Here is a 25,960-nt window from a genome sequence, read left to right as displayed (position 1 = left end):
CTATAGATCCCATGGTACTTATCATAAGAGTAGGGGTGTTAACCCTGGTGTCCTGACTCTCTGTGGTCACTAAAGATCCCATAACACTTATCATAAGAGTAGGGGTGTTAACCCTGGTGTCCTGGCTAAATTCACAACCTGGCCCTCATACCATCATGACCACCTAATCTTCCCCAGCTTACAATTGGCTCATTCATCCCCCTCCTCTCCACTGTAACTATTCCCCAGATTGTTTCTGTAAATTAGAATGTGTTCAGTCAACTTACCTGGTTAATGAATACAATGCAATCTAGAGTGTGGCAGAAAAGTGCAATTACTTTGAATACGTCTTATGATGAAAACACAACATACAGTCCTGAAGTCAGAACGTTGTCAGTTTCATACCCAGGCGGAGGATAACAAAGGCTGGTCTCTAAAGCGGATTTGGGTCTATGGGCCTGGATCACAGTACGGTAAGATTGTGAATCAGAAAGCCATAGCAGATGCTAACGGAGGTTAGTGTTGGCCACAGCTATAATCTGCACAAGCACCATTACTACAGTCTTAATGGCCTTAGAAATGTAGCGATGGTGGGGATGAGGGTGACAAAGCTGACACATATGGACCAGGCTTGATACTGTTCAGCATTGGAGGATTCAATCATTTCTGCCGTTTATCCACAATAATACTGTTGTGGATTAGAGAGTTAAACCAACAAATGGTCACCAGGGAGGAGAGGAGAGATAAAAGTGGGCCAACGTATCCCAGCCTTGTCTATGGTGGCTGGTACTGAGAAATTTCACACATATGGACTTAATCCAAGACGGGATTCAGATCTACTGTACACAGATAACTTATGAGAGAGAGGGAGAAAGAGAGAAAGCAAGAGAGAGAGAGAGAGAGAGAAAGAAAGAGTAAGAGAGAGATTCAGGGGTTATGGAGAGAAAATATGTGAAGGAAAGAAAGAGAGATAACAGCGTTAAGTAAACAGCATGTGGATCAGTTTGTAGTGACACGTGACATGCAGTGATACGCATATTACACACATAGAGTTTTTTATGGCAGCCTCCCCCTCAGCTCAGCTCCATAGGGAAGGAGTGGAATTATAAAACAAACCCACATCGCATACAGAGAGGGAAAACCAGTCCCACTTTTTAATGGACATCTTTATTTCATCAATACACAATACCAAGCCATCAAATAAATTCAATTAAACCCTGAACAAACAGAAGTCCATAATACAGAAGCAAACAAGAAAACTGAACGTACACAGAAAAGGAGTGGAGAAAGTCCAGAACATTACTTTTCACAAATACCAAGGTCCTTTTCCTTTACAAAACGAAAGACGGGCAGAAAGGGGTGAACACTGAATACAGATACTTCTTTAGGTTTCTTAACACAATCAGAAGAAATGACTTTATTTCACAACATGTTACCATCCACTAGTCTGTCCATGGCTACCAGGGGTTGGAGTTGGGCTGGCAGGCCATCCATCCACTGGGAATGGTGGGTTCAGGTGGTATTTGGTATAAAGACGTTAAAAGGTTGGGGGAGGGGTTTCAGTTCTTATTAAAGCTGAGACTGTACAAAGATAGATGCACTGTAGAGCTCTCTCTCACTATCTTTCTGTCTGAGCCAGACTAAAGGCACAGGGGGTCCACTGAACAACAGACATGTCCGTTCTAGAGAGAGAGAGAGAGAGAGAGAGAGAGAGAGAAGAAGCTGTCACTCAAAGCAAGGAGCATTCAATTGCAATGTCTGCATTGTGTGTGTGTGAGTGCGTGAACATAACGAGTGTGTGTGTGTGTGCTTCTTTAGTCATTCAGTTCTCCTGTCTAAAAAGGAGTTGTTATTGAACTGACTCAGGTTGTTGTTTCTGTCTGAAAGGCCTTGGACGTTCTATGTCTCCAGCTCCTCCAACACAGACAGAGAGAGCAAAGAAAAGGGGTGTCAAATACCTTGCGCCTGGCAACTCATTGTGTGTGTGTGTGTGTGAGTGAGTGTGTGTGCTTCATCAGTCATTCAGCACTCCTGTCTAAAAAGGAAGATTGATTGTTATTCAACTGACTCAGGTTGTTGTTCCTGTCTGAAAGGGTTTTTGTTCCCCTACACCCCTTTCTGGAAGTGTCTGACTTTGTCAGGCTCCCACTCTGTGTGTAAATGTGTGTGTGTGTGTGTGTGTCAGGCTCCCACTCTGTGTGTAAATGTGTGTGTGTGTGTGTGTGTGTGTGTGTGTGTGTGTGTGTGTGTGTGTGTGTGTGTGTGTGTGTGTGTGTGTGTGTGTGTGTGTGTGTGTGTGTGTGTGTGTGTGTGTGTGTCAGGCTCCCACTGTGTGTGTAAATGTGTGTGTGTGTGTGTGTGTCACGCTCCCACTATGTGTGTAAACGTGTGTCGGTGTATCTGTCTGTCTGTATAAGACCATTCATCAGTATGTGTGAGTACATACAGTATATCAATGTGTGTCTTTCTCCCACTGTCTGTGTGTGTATTCCCATGATCCTCTCTGTCTCACCTTGCACTGGCAGAGGGTGCATTCTGTTCTGTGTTTGGTCCAGGCGGCTCCGCTGAAGCGCGTCAGTCCGTTCTCGTCCACACACGTCTTGGTGATGTCGTTACGGACGGTATCAGCCTGGCAGGGGTCGGTGACGCAGCGTGGGCAGCACTGCCCCTCGGGCACCTGGGTAAACTCACAGTCCACCACTGGAGGGCAGGAAACGGGCCAGCAGTCCACCTCTCCACTCTGGGACAAAAACAAGAACAATGATGCTTTACTGTCCATTTTCTTTTCAAAGCACCACAACTTCAACCCAAGGAGACAAAAACATCTCATCAACAGTCTCTCCAGCTATTACATCTTCTCAAGTCAGAAACTACAGCCCCCCATCTCATCAACAGTCTCTCCAGCTGACCTCCTCTCTACAGTCTTCACATGTCAGAAACTACAGCCCTCCCATCTCATCAACAGTCTCTCCAGCTGACCTCTTCTCTACAGTCTTCACAAGTCAGAAACTACAGCCCTCCATCTCATCAACAGTCTCTCCAGCTGACCTCCTCTCTACAGTCTTCACAAGTCAGAAACTACAGCCCCCCCATCTCATCAACAGTCTCTCCAGCTGACCTCCTCTCTACAGTCTTCACATGTCAGAAACTACAGCCCTCCCATCTCATCAACAGTCTCTCCAGCTGACTTCTTCTCTACAGTCTTCACAAGTCAGAAACTACAGCCCTCCCATCTCATCAACAGTCTCTCCAGCTATGACCTCCTCTCTACAGTCTTCACATGTCAGAAACTACAGCCCCCATCACATCAACAGTCTCTCCAGCTGACCTCCTCTCTACAGTCTTCACATGTCAGAAACTACAGCCCTCCCATCTCATCAACAGTCTCTCCAGCTGACCTCCTCTCTACAGTCTTCACATGTCAGAAACTACAGCCCTCCCATCTCATCAACAGTCTCTCCAGCTGACCTCCTCTCTACAGTCTTCACATGTCAGAAACTACAGCCCTCCCATCTCATCAACAGTCTCTCCAGCTGACCTCCTCTCTACAGTCTTCACATGTCAGAAACTACAGCCATCCCATCTCAGAACCCTCTGTTGCCCTTCCAGTCTCCCCCACACATCACCCCAGCTCCTCCCATGGCCTTTCCCCCTGCCTCACTCCATTTGGACGGCCCTGGATAAAGGCCACAGACACTCAGTGGAATACTGATCAGCTGAAACACAGTTAGACCTGCTACAGTAACAGTTAGACCTGCTACAGTAACAGACCTGCTACAGTAACAGTTAGGCCTGCTACAGTAACAGACCTGCTACAGTAACAGACCTGCTACAGTAACATACCTGCTACAGTAACAGTTAGACCTGCTACAGTAACAGACCTGCTACAGTAACAGTTAGACCTGCTACAGTAACAGACCTGCTACAGTAACAGTTAGACCTGCTACAGTAACAGACCTGCTACAGTAACAGTTAGACCTGCTACAGTAACAGTTAGGCCTGCTACAGTAACAGACCTGCTACAGTAACAGTTAGACCTGCTACAGTAACAGTTAGGCCTGCTACAGTAACAGTTAGACCTGCTACAGTAACAGTTAGGCCTGCTACAGTAACAGTTAGGCCTGCTACAGTAACAGACCTGCTACAGTAACAGTTAGACCTGCTACAGTAACAGACCTGCTACAGTAACAGTTAGACCTGCTACAGTAACAGACCTGCTACAGTAACAGTTAGACCTGCTACAGTAACAGTTAGACCTGCTACAGTAACAGACCTGCTACAGTAACAGTTAGACCTGCTACAGTAACAGTTAGACCTGCTACTGTAACAGACCTGCAACAGTAACAGTTAGATGTGCTACAGTAACAGACCTGCTACAGTAACAGTTAGACCTGCTACTGTAACAGACCTGCTACAGTAACAGTTAGATGTGCTACAGTAACAGACCTACTACAGTAACAGACCTGCTACAGTAACATACCTGCTACAGTAACAGACCTGCTACAGTAACAGTTAGACCTGCTACAGTAACAGACCTGCTACAGTAACAGTTAGACCTGCTACCGTAACAGACCTGCTACAGTAACAGTTAGATGTGCTACAGTAACAAACCTGCTACAGTAACAGTTAGATGTGCTACAGTAACAGACCTGCTACAGTAACAGACCTGCTACAGTAACAGTTAGACCTGCTACAGTAACAGTTAGACCTGCTACCGTAACAGACCTGCTACAGTAACAGTTAGATGTGCTACAGTAACACACCTGCTACAGTAACAGTTAGATGTGCTACAGTAACAGTTAGATGTGCTACAGTAACAAACCTGCTACAGTAACAGTTAGATGTGCTACAGTAACAAACCTGCTACAGTAACAGTTAGATGTGCTACAGTAACAGACCTACTACAGTAACAGACCTGCTACAGTAACATACCTGCTACAGTAACAGACCTGCTACAGTAACAGTTAGACCTGCTACAGTAACAGACCTGCTACAGTAACAGTTAGACCTGCTACCGTAACAGACCTGCTACAGTAACAGTTAGATGTGCTACAGTAACAAACCTGCTACAGTAACAGTTAGATGTGCTACAGTAACAGACCTGCTACAGTAACAGACCTGCTACAGTAACAGTTAGACCTGCTACCGTAACAGACCTGCTACAGTAACAGTTAGATGTGCTACAGTAACAGTTACACCTGCTACAGTAACACACCTGCTACAGTAACAGTTAGATGTGCTACAGTAACAAACCTGCTACAGTAACAGTTAGATGTGCTACAGTAACAGACCTGCTACAGTAACAAACCTGCTACAGTAACAGTTAGACCTGCTACAGTAACAGTTAGATGTGCTGCAGTAACAAGCCTGCTACAGTAGCCAACACATACAGTAGGCAATGCTGAGAGTACCTCTCTCTCTCTCTCTCTCTCTCTCTCTCTCTCTCTCTCTCTCTCTCTCTCTCTCTCTCTCTCTCTCTCTCTCCTAAATAATTTCTCACTGCGTTGAGATTACCTGGAAGACTTGTTCTCATGTTTCCCCCCAGAGATTATTGATGAGCCCTTAATTGAATTGAAAGTGTGAATGTTTAAAAGATGAATCTGTCTGGCAGATGGCTGACACCTCACTATGGATCAATGTGTTAATGTGCATTTAGCAACATGACAGAGAGAGAGAGAGAGAGAGAGAGAGTATATGTCTCTGTGTGTCTGAATCTCTCTCTCTCTGTGTGTGTGAATCTCTGTGTGTCTGAATCTCTGTGTGCGTGTGCGTATGCGTGCGCGTGCGCATGTGCGTGTGTGCGTGTGCGTGTGTGTGTGCGTTTGAGAGATTCATATCCCTTATCACCAAGTCACATCTCAAACTACCGTGAAACTGTTTTCTATTCATGATTAATGATATGCCTCATTTAGCAGCAGCACAGATATTAAAATGCAAATTACTATTGGAGAAAAAATATAACACTACCTCAATTTTCATTGCTTGTCCTTTTGTTGCAATCAACATTTAATAGGAATATTTTTGTCGGGGGCGGGAGGGAAAAAGCGATAAGCGAAAGCTTTATTCTCTACAAGAACAGCATGATAACCACTGTAGCTACTGTAGCCATGTAAAGTATCAAGTCATGTATGTACGATCTAGAAAGTTCGTCCAGTCTCTCCAGGTCTTCTCTCTGAGCCACAGAGAAATGGGTCAGTCTCTCCCATTCACCACTCTCTCTCTCTCTTTCTCTCTCTTTCTCTCCACTCCCTTCTCCTCTCTTCTCCCTCTCTCCCCCCTCCTACCCAGTACAACATAACAGATGCAGTGCTGACTGGGTTGGTATGTCTCTACGGCTTCCTGGTTCACAAAGGATAAAGCACTTACAAATCTCATTACACCGACATACGCACGCACGCACGCACGCACGCGTATGTCGGTGTCCTGCGCCTGACTCTCTACACCAGCTACACACAGGACCTTACAGACCTGGTGTTGTTCTACTCATATCTGCTGTCCTGCGCCTGACTCTCTACACCAGCTACACACAGGACCTTACATGGTGCAATTCATTGGCTCATGGAACTGTGAGTTGGAGGGAGAACCGACTGTCTCAACTCAGCAGCTTTCAGTCTTCAGACTAGCTTTTATGTCTCCTTACAATCAGTGTGTGTTTTTAAATGAACTTTTCGTTATGCTGTTTAACAGAATATATTTAAGCAATAAGGCCTGAGGGGGTGTGGTATATGGCCAATATACCACGGCTAAGGGCTGTTCTGGATACATCCCTTAGCTGTGGTATATTGGCCATAAACTAAAACCCCCCAAGGTGCCTTATTACTACTATAAACTGGTTACCAAAAATAATTAGTTTTATAATAATTAGTTTATGTTTTGTCATACCCGTGGTATACGGTCTGATATACTATGGCTGTAAGCAATCAGCATTCAGGGCTCGACCCACCCTGTTTATAAATGTAGCTATATAATCCAAACCATTTGGACAAAGACATTATTCATCAGAGCCCCACAACTTTTTTGAGAATGTGTTTGCAGATGAAGCGAACTATCCGTGGGAGCATCTTGAGGTGATTTAAGTGCAAGAGGCGTCACTACACTCCCTGGTGTCGAAATCCAGGATGATCACATATGGCCGTGATTGGGAGTCCCATAGAGTGGCGCACAATTGGCACAGCGTCGTCCGGGTTTGGCCGTCAGTTAAGAATTTGTTCTTAACTGACTTGCCTAGTTAAATAAAGGTTCAATTTGACATTTAAATGTGAAGTGAGCCCTCAGAGAATGGATGGTTTAGCTAGGCTGAGAGGGAATGGAAGAACACACCTAGAGGTTTAGACACAAGCAGCTGGGAATACACGACTAGTTTTCTAACTCTCACTCTCTCTCTCTCTCACTCTCTACTGGAGGCTGCACTCCAGGAGGGAGAGAGAGACAGAGAGAGAGAGAGAGAGAGACTGGAAAGAGAGACAGAGAAAGAGACAGAGAGAGAGAGACAGAGACAGAGAGAGACAGAGACAGAGAGAGAGACAGAGAGAGAGAGACAGAGAGAGAGACAGAGACAGACAGAGAGACAGAGAGAGGGCTGTTCTAAGGGCTGTTCTGGTCTTCATTGTTGTAAACATTGTTGTCTACATTGTTGTCTACATTGTTGTCTACATTGTTGTCAACATTGTTGTCTACATTGTTGTAAACATTGTTGTCTACATTGTTGTCTACATTGTTGTCTACATTGTTGTCTACATTGTTACTTTGGCAATATTGATGCAATGGTTTTCATGCCAATAAAGCAGCTTGAGTTTGAGAGAGAGAGAAAGGCAGAGAGAAAGGCAGAGAGAAAGGCAGAGAGAAAGGCAGAGAGAAAGGCAGAGAGAGAGACAGAGAAAGGCAGAGAGTGAGTAATGAGAAAGAGAGATAGAAAGAGAGAGAGATGCAGAAAGGCAAGCTTGGCACCGGTCGATAGCACAGGGAGATTTACTGCCATATGTTCGCTGAACTTTTCTGATTCCATTGGGATTGGTAGACTTTAAAGCCCTTGTCTCACAACAACAAGACAGAAGCATCCAGTCCAGAACAGTCTGAATACCCATAGCACTGACGCACTCAGGATTCTCAAGAGCCACATTCTGGGTCTACCTCTTTCTCCTCCATACAGTATGTCACTGAAAACTAATCAGCGTCTACTCTGCTGGCACTGGGCCTGCTGAGGGTTCATCTACTGGCATGGTACCAGCCTAACAAACATGCAGTACCAAAATCTGGGCCATGTGATAGTTCAAAAGACAGAGATTCTCTAGCCTAGTCTGAACACTACTAGTCTGGTCTGAACACTACTAGTCTGGTCTGAACACTACTAGTCTGGTCTGAACACTACTAGTCGGGTCTGAACACTACTAGTCGGGTCTGAACACTACTAGTCGGGTCTGAACACTACTAGTCGGGTCTGGACACTACTAGTCGGGTCTGAACACTACTAGTCGGGTCTGAACACTACTAGTCTGAACACTACTAGCCTGGTCTGAAAACTACTAGTCTGGTCTGAAAACTACTAGTCTGGTCTGAACACTACTAGCCTGGTCTGAATACTACTAGCCTGGTCTGAACACTACTAGTCTGAACACTACTAGCCTGGTCTGAACACAGCTAGTCTGAACACTACTAGCCTGATCTGAACACTACTAGCCTGGTCTAAATACTACTTGTCTGGTCTGAACACTACCAGCCTGGTCTGAACACAACTAGCCTGGTCTGAATACTACTTGTCTGGTCTGAACACTACTAGCCTGGTCTGATCACAACTAGTCTGGTCTGAACACTGCTAGTCTGGTCTGACCACTACTAGCCTGGTATGAATACTGCTTGTCTGGTCTGAACACTACTAGCCTGGTCTGAAAACTACTTGTCTGGTCTGAACACAATTAGCCTGGTCTGATGACAACTAGTCTGGTCTGAACACTACTAGTCTGATCATTACTAGCCTGGTATGAATACTACTAGCCTGGTCTGAATACTACTAGCCTGGTCTGAACATTAATAGCCTGGTCTGAACACTACTTGTCTGAACACTACTAGCCTGGTCTGAACACTACTAGCCTGGTATGAACACAACTAGCCTTGTCTGAACACTACTAGCCTGGTCTGAATACTACTAGCCTGGTCTGAATACTACTAGCCTGGTCTGAACACTACTAGTCTGAACACAACTAGGCTTGTCTGAACACTACTAGCCTGGTCTGAATACTACTAGCCTGGTCTGAACACTACTAGCCTGGTCTGAACACTACTAGTCTGAACACTATGAGCCTGGTCTGAACACTACTAGTCTAGTCTGAACACTACTAGTCTGAACACAACTAGTCTGAACACTACAAGCCTGGTCTGAATACAACTAGTCTGAACACTACTAGCCTGGTCTGAACACTACTAGCCTGGTCTGAATACCACTAGTCTGAACACTACTAGCCTGGTCTGAACACAAATAGTCTGAACACAAAATAATCTGAACACAACTAGTCTTGTCTGAACACTACTAGCCAGGTCTGAACACTACTAGTATGAACGCAACTAGTCTGAACACTACTAGCCTGAACACAACTAGCCTGGTCTGAACAGTACTAGCCTGGTCTGAACAGTACTAGCCTGGTCTGAACACTACTAGTCTGAACACTACTAGCCTGGTCTGGACACAGCTAGTCTGAACACTACTAGCCTGATCTGAACACTACTAGCCTGGTCTAAATACTACTTGTCTGGTCTGAACACTACCAGCCTGGTCTGAACACAACTAGCCTGGTCTGAATACTACTTGTCTGAACACTACTAGCCTGGTCTGATCACAACTAGTCTGGTCTGAACACTGCTAGTCAAGGTCTGAACACTACCAGCCTGGTCTGAACAAAACTAGCCTGGTCTGAATACTACTTGTCTGGTCTGAACACAACTAGCCTGGTCTGAACACTACTAGTCTGGTCTGAACACAACTAGCCTGGTCTGAACACTACTAGCCTGGTCTGAATACTACTAGCCTGGTCTGAATACTACTAGCCTGGTCTGAACACTACTAGTCTGGTCTGAACACAACTAGCCTTGTCTGAACACTACTAGCCTGGTCTGAATACTACTAGCCTGGTCTGAATACTACTAGCCTGGTCTGAACACTACTAGCCTGGTCTGAACACTACTAGCCTGGTCTGAACACTACTAGTCTGAACACTATGAGCCTGGTCTGAACACTACTAGTCTAGTCTGAACACTACTAGTATGAACACTACTAGTCTGGTCTGAACACAACTAGTCTGAACACTACAAGCCTGGTCTGAATACAACTAGTCTGAACACTACTAGCCTGGTCTGAACACTACTAGCCTGGTCTGAATACCACTAGTCTGAACACTACTAGCCTGGTCTGAACACAACTAGTCTGAACACAAAATAATCTGAACACAACTAGTCTTGTCTGAACACTACTAGCCAGGTCTGAACACTACTAGTATGAACACAAATAATCTGAACGCAACTAGTCTGAACACTACTAGCCTGGTCTGAACACAACTAGCCTGGTCTGAACAGTACTAGCCTGGTCTGAACACTACTAGCCTTGTCTGAACACTACTAGTCTGGTCTGATCACAACTAGTCTGGTCTGAACACAACTAGCCTGGTCTGAACACTACTAGCCTGAACACTACTAGCCTGGTCTGAACACTACTAGTCTCAACACAACTAGTCTGGTCTGAACACTACTAGCCTGGTCTGAACACTACTAGCCTGGTCTGAACACTACCAGCCTGGTCTGAACACAACTAGTCTGAACACAAATAACCTGAACACAACTAGTCTTGTCTGAACAATACTAGCCTGGTCTGAACACTACTAGTCTCAACACAACTAGTCTGGTCTGAACACTACTAGCCTGGTCTGAACACTACTAGTCTGGTCTGATCACAACTAGTCTGGTCTGAACACAACTAGCCTGGTCTGAACACTACTAGCCTGGTCTGAACACTACTAGCCTGGTCTGAACACTACTAGTCAACACAACTAGTCTGGTCTGAAAACTACTAGCATGGTCTGAACACTACTAGCCTGGTCTGAACACTACCAGCCTGGTCTGAACACAACTAGTCTGAACACAAATAATCTGAACACAACTAGTCTTGTCTGATCACTACTAACCAGGTCTGAACACTACTAGTATGAACAGAAATAATCTGAACGCAACTAGTCTGAACACTACTAGCCTGGTCTGAACACAACTAGCCTGGTCTGAACAGTACTAGCCTGGTCTGAACACTACTAGCCTGGTCTGAACACTACTAGTCTGGTCTGATCACAACTAGTCTGGTCTGAACACAACTAGCCTGGTCTGAACAGTACTAGCCTGGTCTGAACACTACTAGCCTGGTCTGAACACTACTAGTCTGGTCTGATCACAACTAGTCTGGTCTGAACACAACTAGCCTGGTCTGAACACTACTAGCCTGAACACTACTAGCCTGGTCTGAACACTACTAGTCTCAACACAACTAGTCTGAACACTACTAGCCTGGTCTGAACACTACTAGCCTGATCTGAACACTACCAGCCTGGTCTGAACGCAACTAGTCTGAACACTACTAGCCTGGTCTGAACACATCTAGCTTGGTCTGAACACAACTAGTCTTGTCTGAACACTACTAGCCTGGTCTGATCACAACTAGTCTGAATACTACCAGCCTGGTCTGAACACTACTAGCCTGGTCTGAATACTACTAGTCTGAACACTATTAGCCTGGTCTGAATACTACTAGCCTGGTCTGAATACTACTGGCCTGGTCTGAATACTACTAGCCTGGTCTGAACACTACTGGCCTGGTCTGAATACTACTGGCCTGGTCTGAATACTACTAGCCTGGTCTGAACACTACTAGTCTGAACACTACTAGCCTGGTCTGAACACAGCTAGTCTGTACACTACTAGTCTGAACACAACTAGTCTGAACACAAATAATCTGAACACAACTAGTCTTGTCTGAACACTACTAGCCTGGTCTGAACACAACTAGCCTGGTCTGAATACTACTAGTCTGGTCTGAACACTACTAGTCTGATCTGAATACTACTAGCCTGGTTTGAACACTACTAGCCTGGTCTGAATACTACTAGCCTGGTCTGAACACTACTAGTCTGGTCTGAACACTACTAGCCTGGTCTGAACACTACTAGCCTGGTCTGAACACTACTAGTCTGAACAATACAAGTCTGGTCTGAACACAACTAGTCTGGTCTGAACACTACTAGCCTGGTCTGAATACTACTAGCCTGGTCTGAGTACTAGTAGCCTGGTCTGAACACAACTAGTCTGGTCTGAATACTACTAGCCTGGTCTGAACACAACTAGCCTGGTCTGAACACTACTAGCCTGGTCTGAACACTACTAGCCTGGCTTGTGGGCTACATTCATTTCCATCCCTTACATCACTACTCAAGTAACTCAGTATGTACTGGTACTATCCTCCACTACCCCAGTAACTCAGTATGTACTGGTACTATCCTCCACAACCCCAGTAACTCAGTATGTACTGGTACTATCCTCCACTACCCTAGTAACTCAGTATGTACTGGTACTATCCTCCACTACCCCAGTAACTCAGTATGTATGGGTACTATCCTCCACTACCCCAGTAACTCAGTATGTACTGGTACTATCCTCCACTACCTCAGTAACTCAGTATGTACGGGTACTATCCTCCACTACCCCAGTAACTCAGTATGTATGGGTACTATCCTCCACTACCTCAGTAACTCAGTATGTATGGGTACTATCCTCCACTACCCAGTAACTCAGTATGTACTGGTACTATCCTCCACTACCCTAGTAACTCAGTATGTACTGGTACTATCCTCCACTACCCCAGTAACTCAGTATGTACTGGTACTATCCTCCACTACCCCAGTAACTCAGTATGTATGGGTACTATCCTCCACTACCCAGTAACTCAGTATGTACTGGTAGTATCCTCCACTACCCCAATAACTCAGTATGTACTGGTACTATCCTCCACTACCCCAGTAACTCAGTATGTACTGGTACTATCCTCCACTACCCCAGTAACTCAGTATGTACTGGTACTATCCTCCACTAACCTAGTAACTCAGCATGTACTGGTACTATCCTCCACTACCTCAGTACCTCAGTATGTATGGGTACTATCCTCATCTACCCCAGTAACTCAGTATGTATGGGTACTATGCTCCACTACCCCAGTAACTCAGTATGTACTGGTACTATCCTCCACTACCGCAGTAACTCAGTATGTACTGGTACTATCCTCCACTACAACAGTAACTCAGTATGTACTGGTACTATCCTCCAGTACCCCAGTAACTCAGTATGTACTGGTACTATCCTCCACTACCCCAGTAACTCAGTATGTACTGGTACTATCCTCCACTACCCCAGTAACTCAGTATGTACTGGTACTATCCTCCACTACCCCAGTAACTCAATATGTACTGGTACTATCCTCCACTACCCCAGTAACTCAGTATGTACTGGTACTATCCTCCACTACCCCAGTAACTCAGTATGTACTGGTACTATCCTCCACTACCCCAGTAACTCAGTATGTATGGGTACTATCCTCCACTACCCCAGTAACTCAGTATGTACTGGTACTATCCTCCACTACCCCAGTAACTCTGTATGTACTGGTACTATCCTCCACTACCCCAGTAACTCAGTATGTACTGGTACTATCCTCCACTAATCTAGTAACTCAGTATGTACTGGTACTATCCTCCACTACCCCAGTAACTCAGTATGTACTGGTACTATCCTCCTCTACCCAGTAACTCAGTATGTACTGGTACTATCCTCCACTACCCCAGTAACTCAGTATGTACTGGTACTATCCTCCACTACCCCGTAACTCAGTATGTACTGGTACTATCCTCCACTACCCCGTAACTCAGTATGTACGGGTACTATCCTCCACTACCCCAGTAACTCAGTATGTACGGGTACTATCCTCCACTACCCCAGTAACTCAGTATGTACTTGTACTATCCTCCACTACCCCAGTAACTCAGTATGTACTTGTACTATCTTCCACTACCCCAATAACTCAGTATGTACTGGTACAATCCTCCACTACCCCAGTAACTCAGTATGTACTGGTACAATCCTCCACTACCCCAGTTACTCAGTATGTACGGGTACTATCCTCCATTACTCCAGTTACTCAGTATGTACGGGTACTGTCCTCCACTACCCCAGTAACTCAGTATGTACTGGTACTATCCTCCACTACCCCAGTAACTCAGTATGTACTGGTACTATCCTCCACTGCCCCAGTAACTCAGTATGTACTGGTACTATCCTCCACTGCCCCAGTAACTCAGTATGTACTGGTACTATCTTCCACTACCCCAGTACCTCAGTATGTACTGGTACTATCCTCCACTACCCTAGTAACTCAGTATGTACTGGTACTATCCTCCACTACCCTAGTAACTCAGTATGTACGGGTACTATCCTCCACTACCTCAGTAACTCAGTATGTATTGGTACTATCCTCAACTACCTCAGTAACTCAGTATGTATGGGTACTATACTCCACTATACCAGTAACTCAGTATGTACTGGTACTCTCCTCCACTTCCCCAGTAACTCAGTATGTACTGGTACCCTCCTCCACTACCCCAGTAACTCAGTATGTACTGGTACTATCCTCCACTACCCCAGTAACTCAGTATGTACTGGTACTATCCTCCACTGCCCCAGTAACTCAGTATGTACTGGTAATATCCTCCACTACCCCAGTAACTCAGTATGTACTGGTACTATCCTCCACTACCCCAGTAACTCAGTATGTACTGGTAATGTCCTCCACTACCCCAGTAACTCAGTATGTATTGGTACTATCCTCCACTACCCCAGTAAGTCAGTATGTACTGCTACTATCCTCCACTACCCCAGTAACTCAGTATGTACTGGTACTATCCTCCACTACCCCAGTAACTCAGTATGTACTGGTACTATCCTCCACTACCCCATTAACTCAGTATGTATTGGTACTATCCTCCACTACCCCAGTAACTCAGTATGTACTGGTACTGTCCTCCACTACCCCAGTAACTCAGTATGTACGGGTACTATCCTCCACTACTCCAGTAACTCAGTATGTACGGGTTCTGTCCTCCACTACCCCAGTAACTCAGTATGTAGAGGTACTATCCTACACTACCCCAGTAACTCAGTATGTATGGGTAGTATCCTCCACTACCCAGTAACTCAGTATGTACTGGTACTATCCTCCACTACCCTAGTAACTCAGTATGTACTGGTACTATCCTCCACTACCCCAGTAACTCAGTATGTACTGGTTCTATCCTCCACTACCCCAGTAACTCAGTATGTACTGGTTCTATCCTCCACTACCCTAGTAACTCAGTATGTACTGGTACTATCCTCCAATACCCCAGTAACTCAGTATGTACTGGTACTATCCTCCACTACCCCATTAACTCAGTATGTACTGGTACTATCCTCCACTACCCCAGTAACTCAGTATGTAGAGGTACTATCCTCCACTACCCCAGTAACTCAGTATGTATGGGTAGTATCCTACACTACCCAGTAACTCAGTATGTACTGGTACTATCCTCCACTACCCTAGTAACTCAGTATGTACTGGTACTATCCTCCACTACCCCAGTAACTCAGTATGTATGGGTACTATCCTCCACTACCCAGTAACTCAGTATGTACTGGTACTATCCTCCACTACCCCAGTAACTCAGTATGTACTGGTTCTATCCTCCACTACCCTAGTAACTCAGTATGTACTGGTACTATCCTCCACTACCCTAGTAACTCAGTATGTACTGGTACTATCCTCCACTACCTCAGTAACTCAGTATGTACTTGTACTATCCTCCACTACCTCAGTAACTCAGTATGTATTGGTACTATCCTCCACTCCCCCAGTAACTCAGTATGTACGGGTACTATACTCCACTACCCCAATAACTCAGTATGTACTGGTACTATCCTCCACTACCCCAGTAACTCAGTATGTACTGTTACTATCCTCCACTACCCCAGTAACTCAGTATGTACTGGTACTATCCTCCAATACCCCAGTAACTCAGTATGTACTGGTACTATCCTCCACTACCCCATTAACTCAGTATGTACTGGTACTATCCTTCACTACCCCAGTAACTCAGTATGTACGGGTACTATCCTCCACTACTCCAGTAACTCAGTATGTACGGGTTCTGTCCGCCACTACCTCAGTAACTCAGTATGTATGGGTACTATCCTCCACTACCCCAGTAACTCAGTATGTATGGGTAGTATCCTCCACTACCCAGTAACTCAGTATGTACTGGTACTATCCTCCACTACCCTAGTAACTCAGTATGTACTGGTACTATCCTCCACTACCCCAGTAACTCAGTATGTATGGGTACTATCCTCCAGTACCCAGTAACTCAGTATGTACTGGTACTATCCTCCACTACCCCAGTAACTCAGTATGTACTGGTACTGTCCTCCACTACCCTAGTAACTCAGTATGTACTGGTACTATCCTCCACTACCCCAGTAAGTCAGTATGTACTGCTACTATCCTCCACTACCCCAGTAACTCAGTATGTACTGGTACTATCCTCCACTACCCCAGTAACTCAGTATGTACTGGTACTATCCTCCACTACCCCATTAACTCAGTATGTATTGGTACTATCCTCCACTACCCCAGTAACTCAGTATGTACTGGTACTGTCCTCCACTACCCCAGTAACTCAGTATGTACGGGTACTATCCTCCACTACTCCAGTAACTCAGTATGTACGGGTTCTGTCCTCCACTACCCCAGTAACTCAGTATGTAGAGGTACTATCCTCCACTACCCCAGTAACTCAGTATGTATGGGTAGTATCCTCCACTACCCAGTAACTCAGTATGTACTGGTACTATCCTCCACTACCCTAGTAACTCAGTATGTACTGGTACTATCCTCCACTACCCCAGTAACTCAGTATGTACTGGTTCTATCCTCCACTACCCCAGTAACTCAGTATGTACTGGTTCTATCCTCCACTACCCTAGTAACTCAGTATGTACTGGTACTATCCTCCAATACCCCAGTAACTCAGTATGTACTGGTACTATCCTCCACTACCCCATTAACTCAGTATGTACTGGTACTATCCTCCACTACCCCAGTAACTCAGTATGTAGAGGTACTATCCTCCACTACCCCAGTAACTCAGTATGTATGGGTAGTATCCTACACTACCCAGTAACTCAGTATGTACTGGTACTATCCTCCACTACCCTAGTAACTCAGTATGTACTGGTACTATCCTCCACTACCCCAGTAACTCAGTATGTATGGGTACTATCCTCCACTACCCAGTAACTCAGTATGTACTGGTACTATCCTCCACTACCCCAGTAACTCAGTATGTACTGGTTCTATCCTCCACTACCCTAGTAACTCAGTATGTACTGGTACTATCCTCCACTACCCTAGTAACTCAGTATGTACTGGTACTATCCTCCACTACCTCAGTAACTCAGTATGTACTTGTACTATCCTCCACTACCTCAGTAACTCAGTATGTATTGGTACTATCCTCCACTCCCCCAGTAACTCAGTATGTACGGGTACTATACTCCACTACCCCAATAACTCAGTATGTACTGGTACTATCCTCCACTACCCCAGTAACTCAGTATGTACTGTTACTATCCTCCACTACCCCAGTAACTCAGTATGTACTGGTACTATCCTCCAATACCCCAGTAACTCAGTATGTACTGGTACTATCCTCCACTACCCCATTAACTCAGTATGTACTGGTACTATCCTTCACTACCCCAGTAACTCAGTATGTACGGGTACTATCCTCCACTACTCCAGTAACTCAGTATGTACGGGTTCTGTCCGCCACTACCTCAGTAACTCAGTATGTATGGGTACTATCCTCCACTACCCCAGTAACTCAGTATGTATGGGTAGTATCCTCCACTACCCAGTAACTCAGTATGTACTGGTACTATCCTCCACTACCCTAGTAACTCAGTATGTACTGGTACTATCCTCCACTACCCCAGTAACTCAGTATGTATGGGTACTATCCTCCAGTACCCAGTAACTCAGTATGTACTGGTACTATCCTCCACTACCCCAGTAACTCAGTATGTACTGGTACTATCCTCCACTACCCTAGTAACTCAGTATGTACTGGTACTATCCTCCACTACCCCAGTAACTCAGTATGTACTGCTACTATCCTCCACTACCCCAGTAACTCAGTATGTACTGGTACTATCCTCCACTACCCCAGTAACTCAGTATGTACTGGTACTATCCTCCACTACCCCAGTAACTCAGTATGTATTGGTACTATCCTCCACTACCCCAGTAACTCAGTATGTACTGGTACTGTCCTCCACTACCCCAGTAACTCAGTATGTACGGGTACTATCCTCCACTACTCCAGTAACTCAGTATGTACGGGTTCTGTCCTCCACTACCCCAGTAACTCAGTATGTAGAGGTACTATCCTCCACTACCCCAGTAACTCAGTATGTATGGGTAGTATCCTCCACTACCCAGTAACTCAGTATGTACTGGTACTATCCTCCACTACCCTAGTAACTCAGTATGTACTGGTACTATCCTCCACTACCCCAGTAACTCAGTATGTACTGGTTCTATCCTCCACTACCCCAGTAACTCAGTATGTACTGGTTCTATCCTCCACTACCCTAGTAACTCAGTATGTACTGGTACTATCCTCCACTACCCTAGTAACTCAGTATGTACTGGTACTATCCTCCACTACCTCAGTAACTCAGTATGTACTTGTACTATCCTCCACTACCTCAGTAACTCAGTATGTCTTGGTACTATCCTCCACTCCCCCAGTAACTCAGTATGTACGGGTACTATACTCCACTACCCCAATAACTCAGTATGTACTGGTACTATCCTCCACTACCCCAGTAACTCAGTATGTACTGGTACTATCCTCCACTACCCCAGTAACTCAGTATGTACTGGTACTATCCTCCAATACCCCAGTAACTCAGTATGTACTGGTACTATCCTCCACTACCCCATTAACTCAGTATGTACTGGTACTATCCTCCACTACCCCAGTAACTCAGTATGTAGAGGTACTATCCTCCACTACCCCAGTAACTCAGTATGTATGGGTAGTATCCTCCACTACCCAGTAACTCAGTATGTACTGGTACTATCCTCCACTACCCTAGTAACTCAGTATGTACTGGTACTATCCTCCACTACCCCAGTAACTCAGTATGTATGGGTACTATCCTCCACTACCCAGTAACTCAGTATGTACTGGTACTATCCTCCACTACCCCAGTAACTCAGTATGTACTGGTTCTATCCTCCACTACCCTAGTAACTCAGTATGTACTGGTACTATCCTCCACTACCCTAGTAACTCAGTTTGTACTGGTACTATCCTCCACTACCTCAGTAACTCAGTATGTACTTGTACTATCCTCCACTACCTCAGTAACTCAGTATGTATTGGTACTATCCTCCACTCCCCCAGTAACTCAGTATGTACGGGTACTATACTCCACTACCCCAATAACTCAGTATGTACTGGTACTATCCTCCACTACCCCAGTAACTCAGTATGTACTGGTACTATCCTCCACTACCCCAGTAACTCAGTATGTACTGGTACTATCCTCCAATACCCCAGTAACTCAGTATGTACTGGTACTATCCTCCACTACCCCATTAACTCAGTATGTACTGGTACTATCCTTCACTACCCCAGTAACTCAGTATGTACGGGTACTATCCTCCACTACTCCAGTAACTCAGTATGTACGGGTTCTGTCCGCCACTACCTCAGTAACTCAGTATGTATGGGTACTATCCTCCACTACCCCAGTAACTCAGTATGTATGGGTAGTATCCTCCACTACCCAGTAACTCAGTATGTACTGGTACTATCCTCCACTACCCTAGTAACTCAGTATGTACTGGTACTATCCTCCACTACCCCAGTAACTCAGTATGTATGGGTACTATCCTCCAGTACCCAGTAACTCAGTATGTACTGGTACTATCCTCCACTACCCCAGTAACTCAGTATGTACTGGTACTATCCTCCACTACCCTAGTAACTCAGTATGTACTGGTACTATCCTCCACTACCCCAGTAACTCAGTATGTACTGGTACTATCCTCCACTACCCCAGTAACTCAGTATGTACTGGTACTATCCTCCACCACCCCAGTAACTCAGTATGTACTGGTACTATCCTCCACTACCACAGTAACTCAGTATGTATGGGTACTATCCTCCACTACCCCAATAACTCAGTATGTACTGGTACTATCCTCCACTACCCCAGTAACTCAGTATGTACTGGTACTATCCTCCACTACCCCAGTAACTCAGTATGTACTGGTACTATCCTCCACTAATCTAGTAACTCAGTATGTACTGGTACTATCCTCCACTACCCCAGTAACTCAGTATGTACTGGTACTATCCTCGACTACCCCATTAACTCAGTATGTACTGGTACTATCCTCCACTACCCCAGTAACTCAGTATGTACTGGTACTATCCTCCACTACCCCAGTAACTCAGTATGTACGGGTACTATCCTCCACTACTCCAGTAACTCAGTATGTACGGGTTCTGGCCTCCACTACCCAGTAACTCAGTATGTAGAGGTACTATCCTCCACTACCCCGGTAACTCAGTATGTATGGGTAGTATCCTCCACTACTCAGTAACTCAGTATGTACTGGTACTATCCTCCACTACCATAGTAACTCAGTATGTACTGGTACTATCCTCCACTACCCCAGTAACTCAGTATGTATGGGTACTATCCTCCACTAACCAGTAACTCAGTATGTACTGGTACTATCCTCCACTACCCCAGTAACTCAGTATGTACTGGTTCTATCCTCCATTACCCTAGTAACTCAGTATGTACTGGTACTATCCTCCACTACCCTAGTAACTCAGTATGTACTGGTACTATCCTCCACTACCTCAGTAACTCAGTTTGTATTTGTACTATCCTCCACTACCTCAGTAACTCAGTATGTATTGGTACTATCCTCCACTCCCCCAGTAACTCAGTATGTACGGGTACTATACTCCACTACCCCAGTAACTCAGTATGTACTGGTACTATCCTCCACTACCCCAGTAACTCAGTATGTACTGGTACTATCCTCCACCACCCCAGTAACTCAGTATGTACTGGTACTATCCTCCACTACCCCAGTAACTCAGTATGTGTGGGTACTATCCTCCACTACCCCAGTAACTCAGTATGTATGGGTAGTATCCTCCACTACCCAGTAACTCAGTATGTACTGGTACTATCCTCCACTACCCCAGTAACTCAGTATGTACTGGTTCTATCCTCCACTACCCTAGTAACTCAGTATGTACTGGTACTATCCTCCACTACCCTAGTAACTCAGTATGTACTGGTACTATCCTCCACTACCTCAGTAACTCAGTTTGTACTTGTACTATCCTCCACTACCTCAGTAACTCAGTATGTATTGGTACTATCCTCCACTCCCCCAGTAACTCAGTATGTACGGGTACTATACTCCACTACCCCAGTAACTCAGTATGTACTGGTACTATCCTCCACTACCCCAGTAACTCAGTATGTGTGGGTACTATCCTCCACTACCCCAGTAACTCAGTATGTATGGGTAGTATCCTCCACTACCCAGTAACTCAGTATGAACTGGTACTATCCTCCACTACCCCAGTAACTCAGTATGTACTGGTTCTATCCTCCACTACCCTAGTAACTCAGTATGTACTGGTACTATCCTCCACTACCCTAGTAACTCAGTATGTACTGGTACTATCCTCCACTACCTCAGTAACTCAGTATGTACTTGTACTATCCTCCACTACCTCAGTAACTCAGTATGTATTGGTACTATCCTCCACTCCCCCAGTAACTCAGTATGTACGGGTACTATACTCCACTACCCCAATAACTCAGTATGTACTGGTACTATCCTCCACTACCCCAGTAACTCAGTATGTACTGGTACTATCCTCCACTACCCCAGTAACTCAGTATGTACTGGTACTATCCTCCAATACCCCAGTAACTCAGTATGTACGGGTTCTGTCCTCCACTACCTCAGTAACTCAGTATGTATGGGTACTATCCTCCACTACCCCAGTAACTCAGTATGTATGGGTAGTATCCTCTACTACCCAGTAACTCAGTATGTACTGGCACTATCCTCCACTACCCTAGTAACTCAGTATGTACTGGTACTATCCTCCACTACCCCAGTAACTCAGTATGTATGGGTACTATCCTCCACTACCCAGTAACTCAGTATGTACTGGTACTATCCTCCACTACCCCAGTAACTCAGTATGTACTGGTACTATCCTCCACTACCCTAGTAACTCAGTATGTACTGGTACTATCCTCCACTACCCTAGTAACTCAGTATGTACTGGTACTATCCTCCACTACCTCAGTAACTCAGTATGTAGTGGTACTATCCTCCACTACCTCAGTAACTCAGTATGTATTGGTACTATCCTCCACTACCCCAGTAACTCAGTATGTACGGGTACTATAATCCACTACCCCAGTAACTCAGTATGTACTGGTACTATCCTCCACTACCCCAGTAACTCAGTATGTACTGGTACTATCCTCCACCACCCCAGTAACTCAGTATGTACTGGTACTATCCTCCACTACCCCAGTAACTCAGTATGTGTGGGTACTATCCTCCACTACCACAGTAACTCAGTATGTATGGGTACTATCCTCCACTACCCCAGTAACTCAGTATGTACTGGTACTATCCTCCACTACCCCAGTAACTCAGTATGTACTGGTACTATCCTCCACTACCCCAGTAACTCAGTATGTACGGGTACTATCCTCCACTACTCCAGTAACTCAGTATGTACGGGTTCTGTCCTCCACTACCCCAGTAACTCAGTATGTAGAGGTACTATCCTCCACTACCCCAGTAACTCAGTATGTATGGGTAGTATCCTCCACTACCCAGTAACTCAGTATGTACTGGTACTATCCTCCACTACCCTAGTAACTCAGTATGTACTGGTACTATCCTCCACTACCCCAGTAACTCAGTATGTATGGGTACTATCCTCCACTACCCAGTAACTCAGTATGTACTGGTACTATCCTCCACTACCCCAGTAACTCAGTATGTACTGGTTCTATCCTCCACTACCCTAGTAACTCAGTATGTACTGGTACTATCCTCCACTACCCTAGTAACTCAGTATGTACTGGTACTATCATCCACTACCTCAGTAACTCAGTATGTACTTGTACTATCCTCCACTACCTCAGTAACTCAGTATGTATTGGTACTATCCTCCACTCCCCCAGTAACTCAGTATGTACGGGTACTATACTCCACTACCCCAATAACTCAGTATGTACTGGTACTATCCTCCACTACCCCAGTAACTCAGTATGTACTGGTACTATCCTCCACTACCCCAGTAACTCAGTATGTACTGGTACTATCCTCCAATACCCCAGTAACTCAGTATGTACTGGTACTATCCTCCACTACCCCATTAACTCAGTATGTACTGGTACTATCCTCCACTACCCCAGTAACTCAGTATGTACGGGTACTATCCTCCACTACTCCAGTAACTCAGTATTTACGGGTTCTGTCCTCCACTACCTCAGTAACTCAGTATATATGGGTACTATCCTCCACTACCCCAGTAACTCTGTATGTATGGGTAGTATCCTCCACTACCCAGTAACTCAGTATGTACTGGTACTATCCTCCACTACCCTAGTAACTCAGTATGTACTGGTACTATCCTCCACTACCCCAGTAACTCAGTATGTATGGGTACTATCCTCCACTAACCAGTAACTCAGTATGTACTGGTACTATCCTCCACTACCCCAGTAACTCAGTATGTACTGGTACTATCCTCCACTACCCTAGTAACTCAGTATGTACTGGTACTATCCTCCACTACCCCAGTAACTCAGTATGTACTGGTACTATCCACCACTACCCCAGTAACTCAGTATGTACTGGTACTATCCTCCACCACCCCAGTAACTCAGTATGTACTGGTACTATCCTCCACTACCACAGTAACTCAGTATGTATGGGTACTATCCTCCACTACCCCAATAACTCAGTATGTACTGGTACTATCCTCCACTACCCCAGTAACTCAGTATGTACTGGTACTATCCTCCACTACCCCAGTAACTCAGTATGTACTGGTACTATCCTCCACTAATCTAGTAACTCAGTATGTACTGGTACTATCCTCCACTACCCCAGTAACTCAGTATGTACTGGTACTATCCTCGACTACCCCATTAACTCAGTATGTACTGGTACTATCCTCCACTACCCCAGTAACTCAGTATGTACTGGTACTATCCTCCACTACCCCAGTAACTCAGTATGTAAGGGTACTATCCTCCACTACTCCAGTAACTCAGTATGTACGGGTTCTGTCCTCCACTACCCAGTAACTCAGTATGTAGAGGTACTATCCTCCACTACCCCGGTAACTCAGTATGTATGGGTAGTATCCTCCACTACTCAGTAACTCAGTATGTACTGGTACTATCCTCCACTACCATAGTAACTCAGTATGTACTGGTACTATCCTCCACTACCCCAGTAACTCAGTATGTATGGGTACTATCCTCCACTAACCAGTAACTCAGTATGTACTGGTACTATCCTCCACTACCCCAGTAACTCAGTATGTACTGGTTCTATCCTCCACTACCCTAGTAACTCAGTATGTACTGGTACTATCCTCCACTACCCTAGTAACTCAGTATGTACTGGTACTATCCTCCACTACCTCAGTAACTCAGTTTGTACTTGTACTATCCTCCACTACTTCAGTAACTCAGTATGTATTGGTACTATCCTCCACTCCCCCAGTAACTCAGTATGTACGGGTACTATACTCCACTACCCCAGTAACTCAGTATGTACTGGTATTATCCTCCACTACCCCAGTAACTCAGTATGTACTGGTACTATCCTCCACCACCCCAGTAACTCAGTATGTACTGGTACTATCCTCCACTACCCCAGTAACTCAGTATGTGTGGGTACTATCCTCCACTACCCCAGTAACTCAGTATGTATGGGTAGTATCCTCCACTACCCAGTAACTCAGTATGTACTGGTACTATCCTCCACTACCCTAGTAACTCAGTATGTACTGGTACTATCCTCCACTACCCTAGTAACTCAGTATGTACTGGTACTATCCTCCACTACCCAGTAACTCAGTATGTACTGGTACTATCCTCCACTACCCCAGTAACTCAGTATGTACTGGTACTATCCTCCACTACCCTAGTAACTCAGTATGTACTGGTACTATCCTCCACTACCCTAGTAACTCAGTATGTACTGGTACTATCCTCCACTACCTCAGTAACTCAGTATGTACTTGTACTATCCTCCACTACCTCAGTAACTCAGTATGTATTGGTACTATCCTCCACTCCCCCAGTAACTCAGTATGTACGGGTACTATACTCCACTACCCCAATAACTCAGTATGTACTGGTACTATCCTCCACTACCCCAGTAACTCAGTATGTACTGTTACTATCCTCCACTACCCCAGTAACTCAGTATGTACTGGTACTATCCTCCAATACCCCAGTAACTCAGTATGTACTGGTACTATCCTCCACTACCCCATTAACTCAGTATGTACTGGTACAATCCTCCACTACCCCAGTAACTCAGTATGTACGGGTACTATCCTCCACTACTCCAGTAACTCAGTATGTACGGGTTCTGTCCTCCTCTACCTCAGTAACTCAGTATGTATGGGTACTTACCTCCACTACCCCAGTAACTCAGTATGTATGGGTAGTATCCTCTACTACCCAGTAACTCAGTATGTACTGGCACTAT

At 45.2% G+C, this 25,960-nt stretch overlaps 1 protein-coding gene across 1 annotated transcript in view; it reads right to left on the bottom strand.

Annotated features, from left to right (window-relative positions):
- Nucleotides 1–1,105: 1,105 nt before the first annotated feature.
- Nucleotides 1,106–25,960, bottom strand: part of nel (NEL protein) — a 174,985-nt gene continuing 150,130 nt past the window's right edge. The window contains exons 19-20 of the mRNA NM_001140146.1: nucleotides 2,492–2,719; nucleotides 1,106–1,661 (exon numbers count right to left, since the gene is read on the bottom strand). Coding sequence (NP_001133618.1) covers nucleotides 1,620–1,661; nucleotides 2,492–2,719 — 270 coding nt within the window. The 3' untranslated portion in view covers nucleotides 1,106–1,619. The remainder of the gene's footprint in view (nucleotides 1,662–2,491; nucleotides 2,720–25,960) is intronic.

This window comes from Salmo salar, chromosome 17 (assembly GCF_965601325.2).
Source record: "Salmo salar chromosome 17, fSalSal1, whole genome shotgun sequence".
NCBI classification, from domain to species: Eukaryota; Metazoa; Chordata; class Actinopteri; order Salmoniformes; family Salmonidae; genus Salmo; species Salmo salar.
This window is presented reverse-complemented; position numbering and strand designations above follow the sequence as displayed.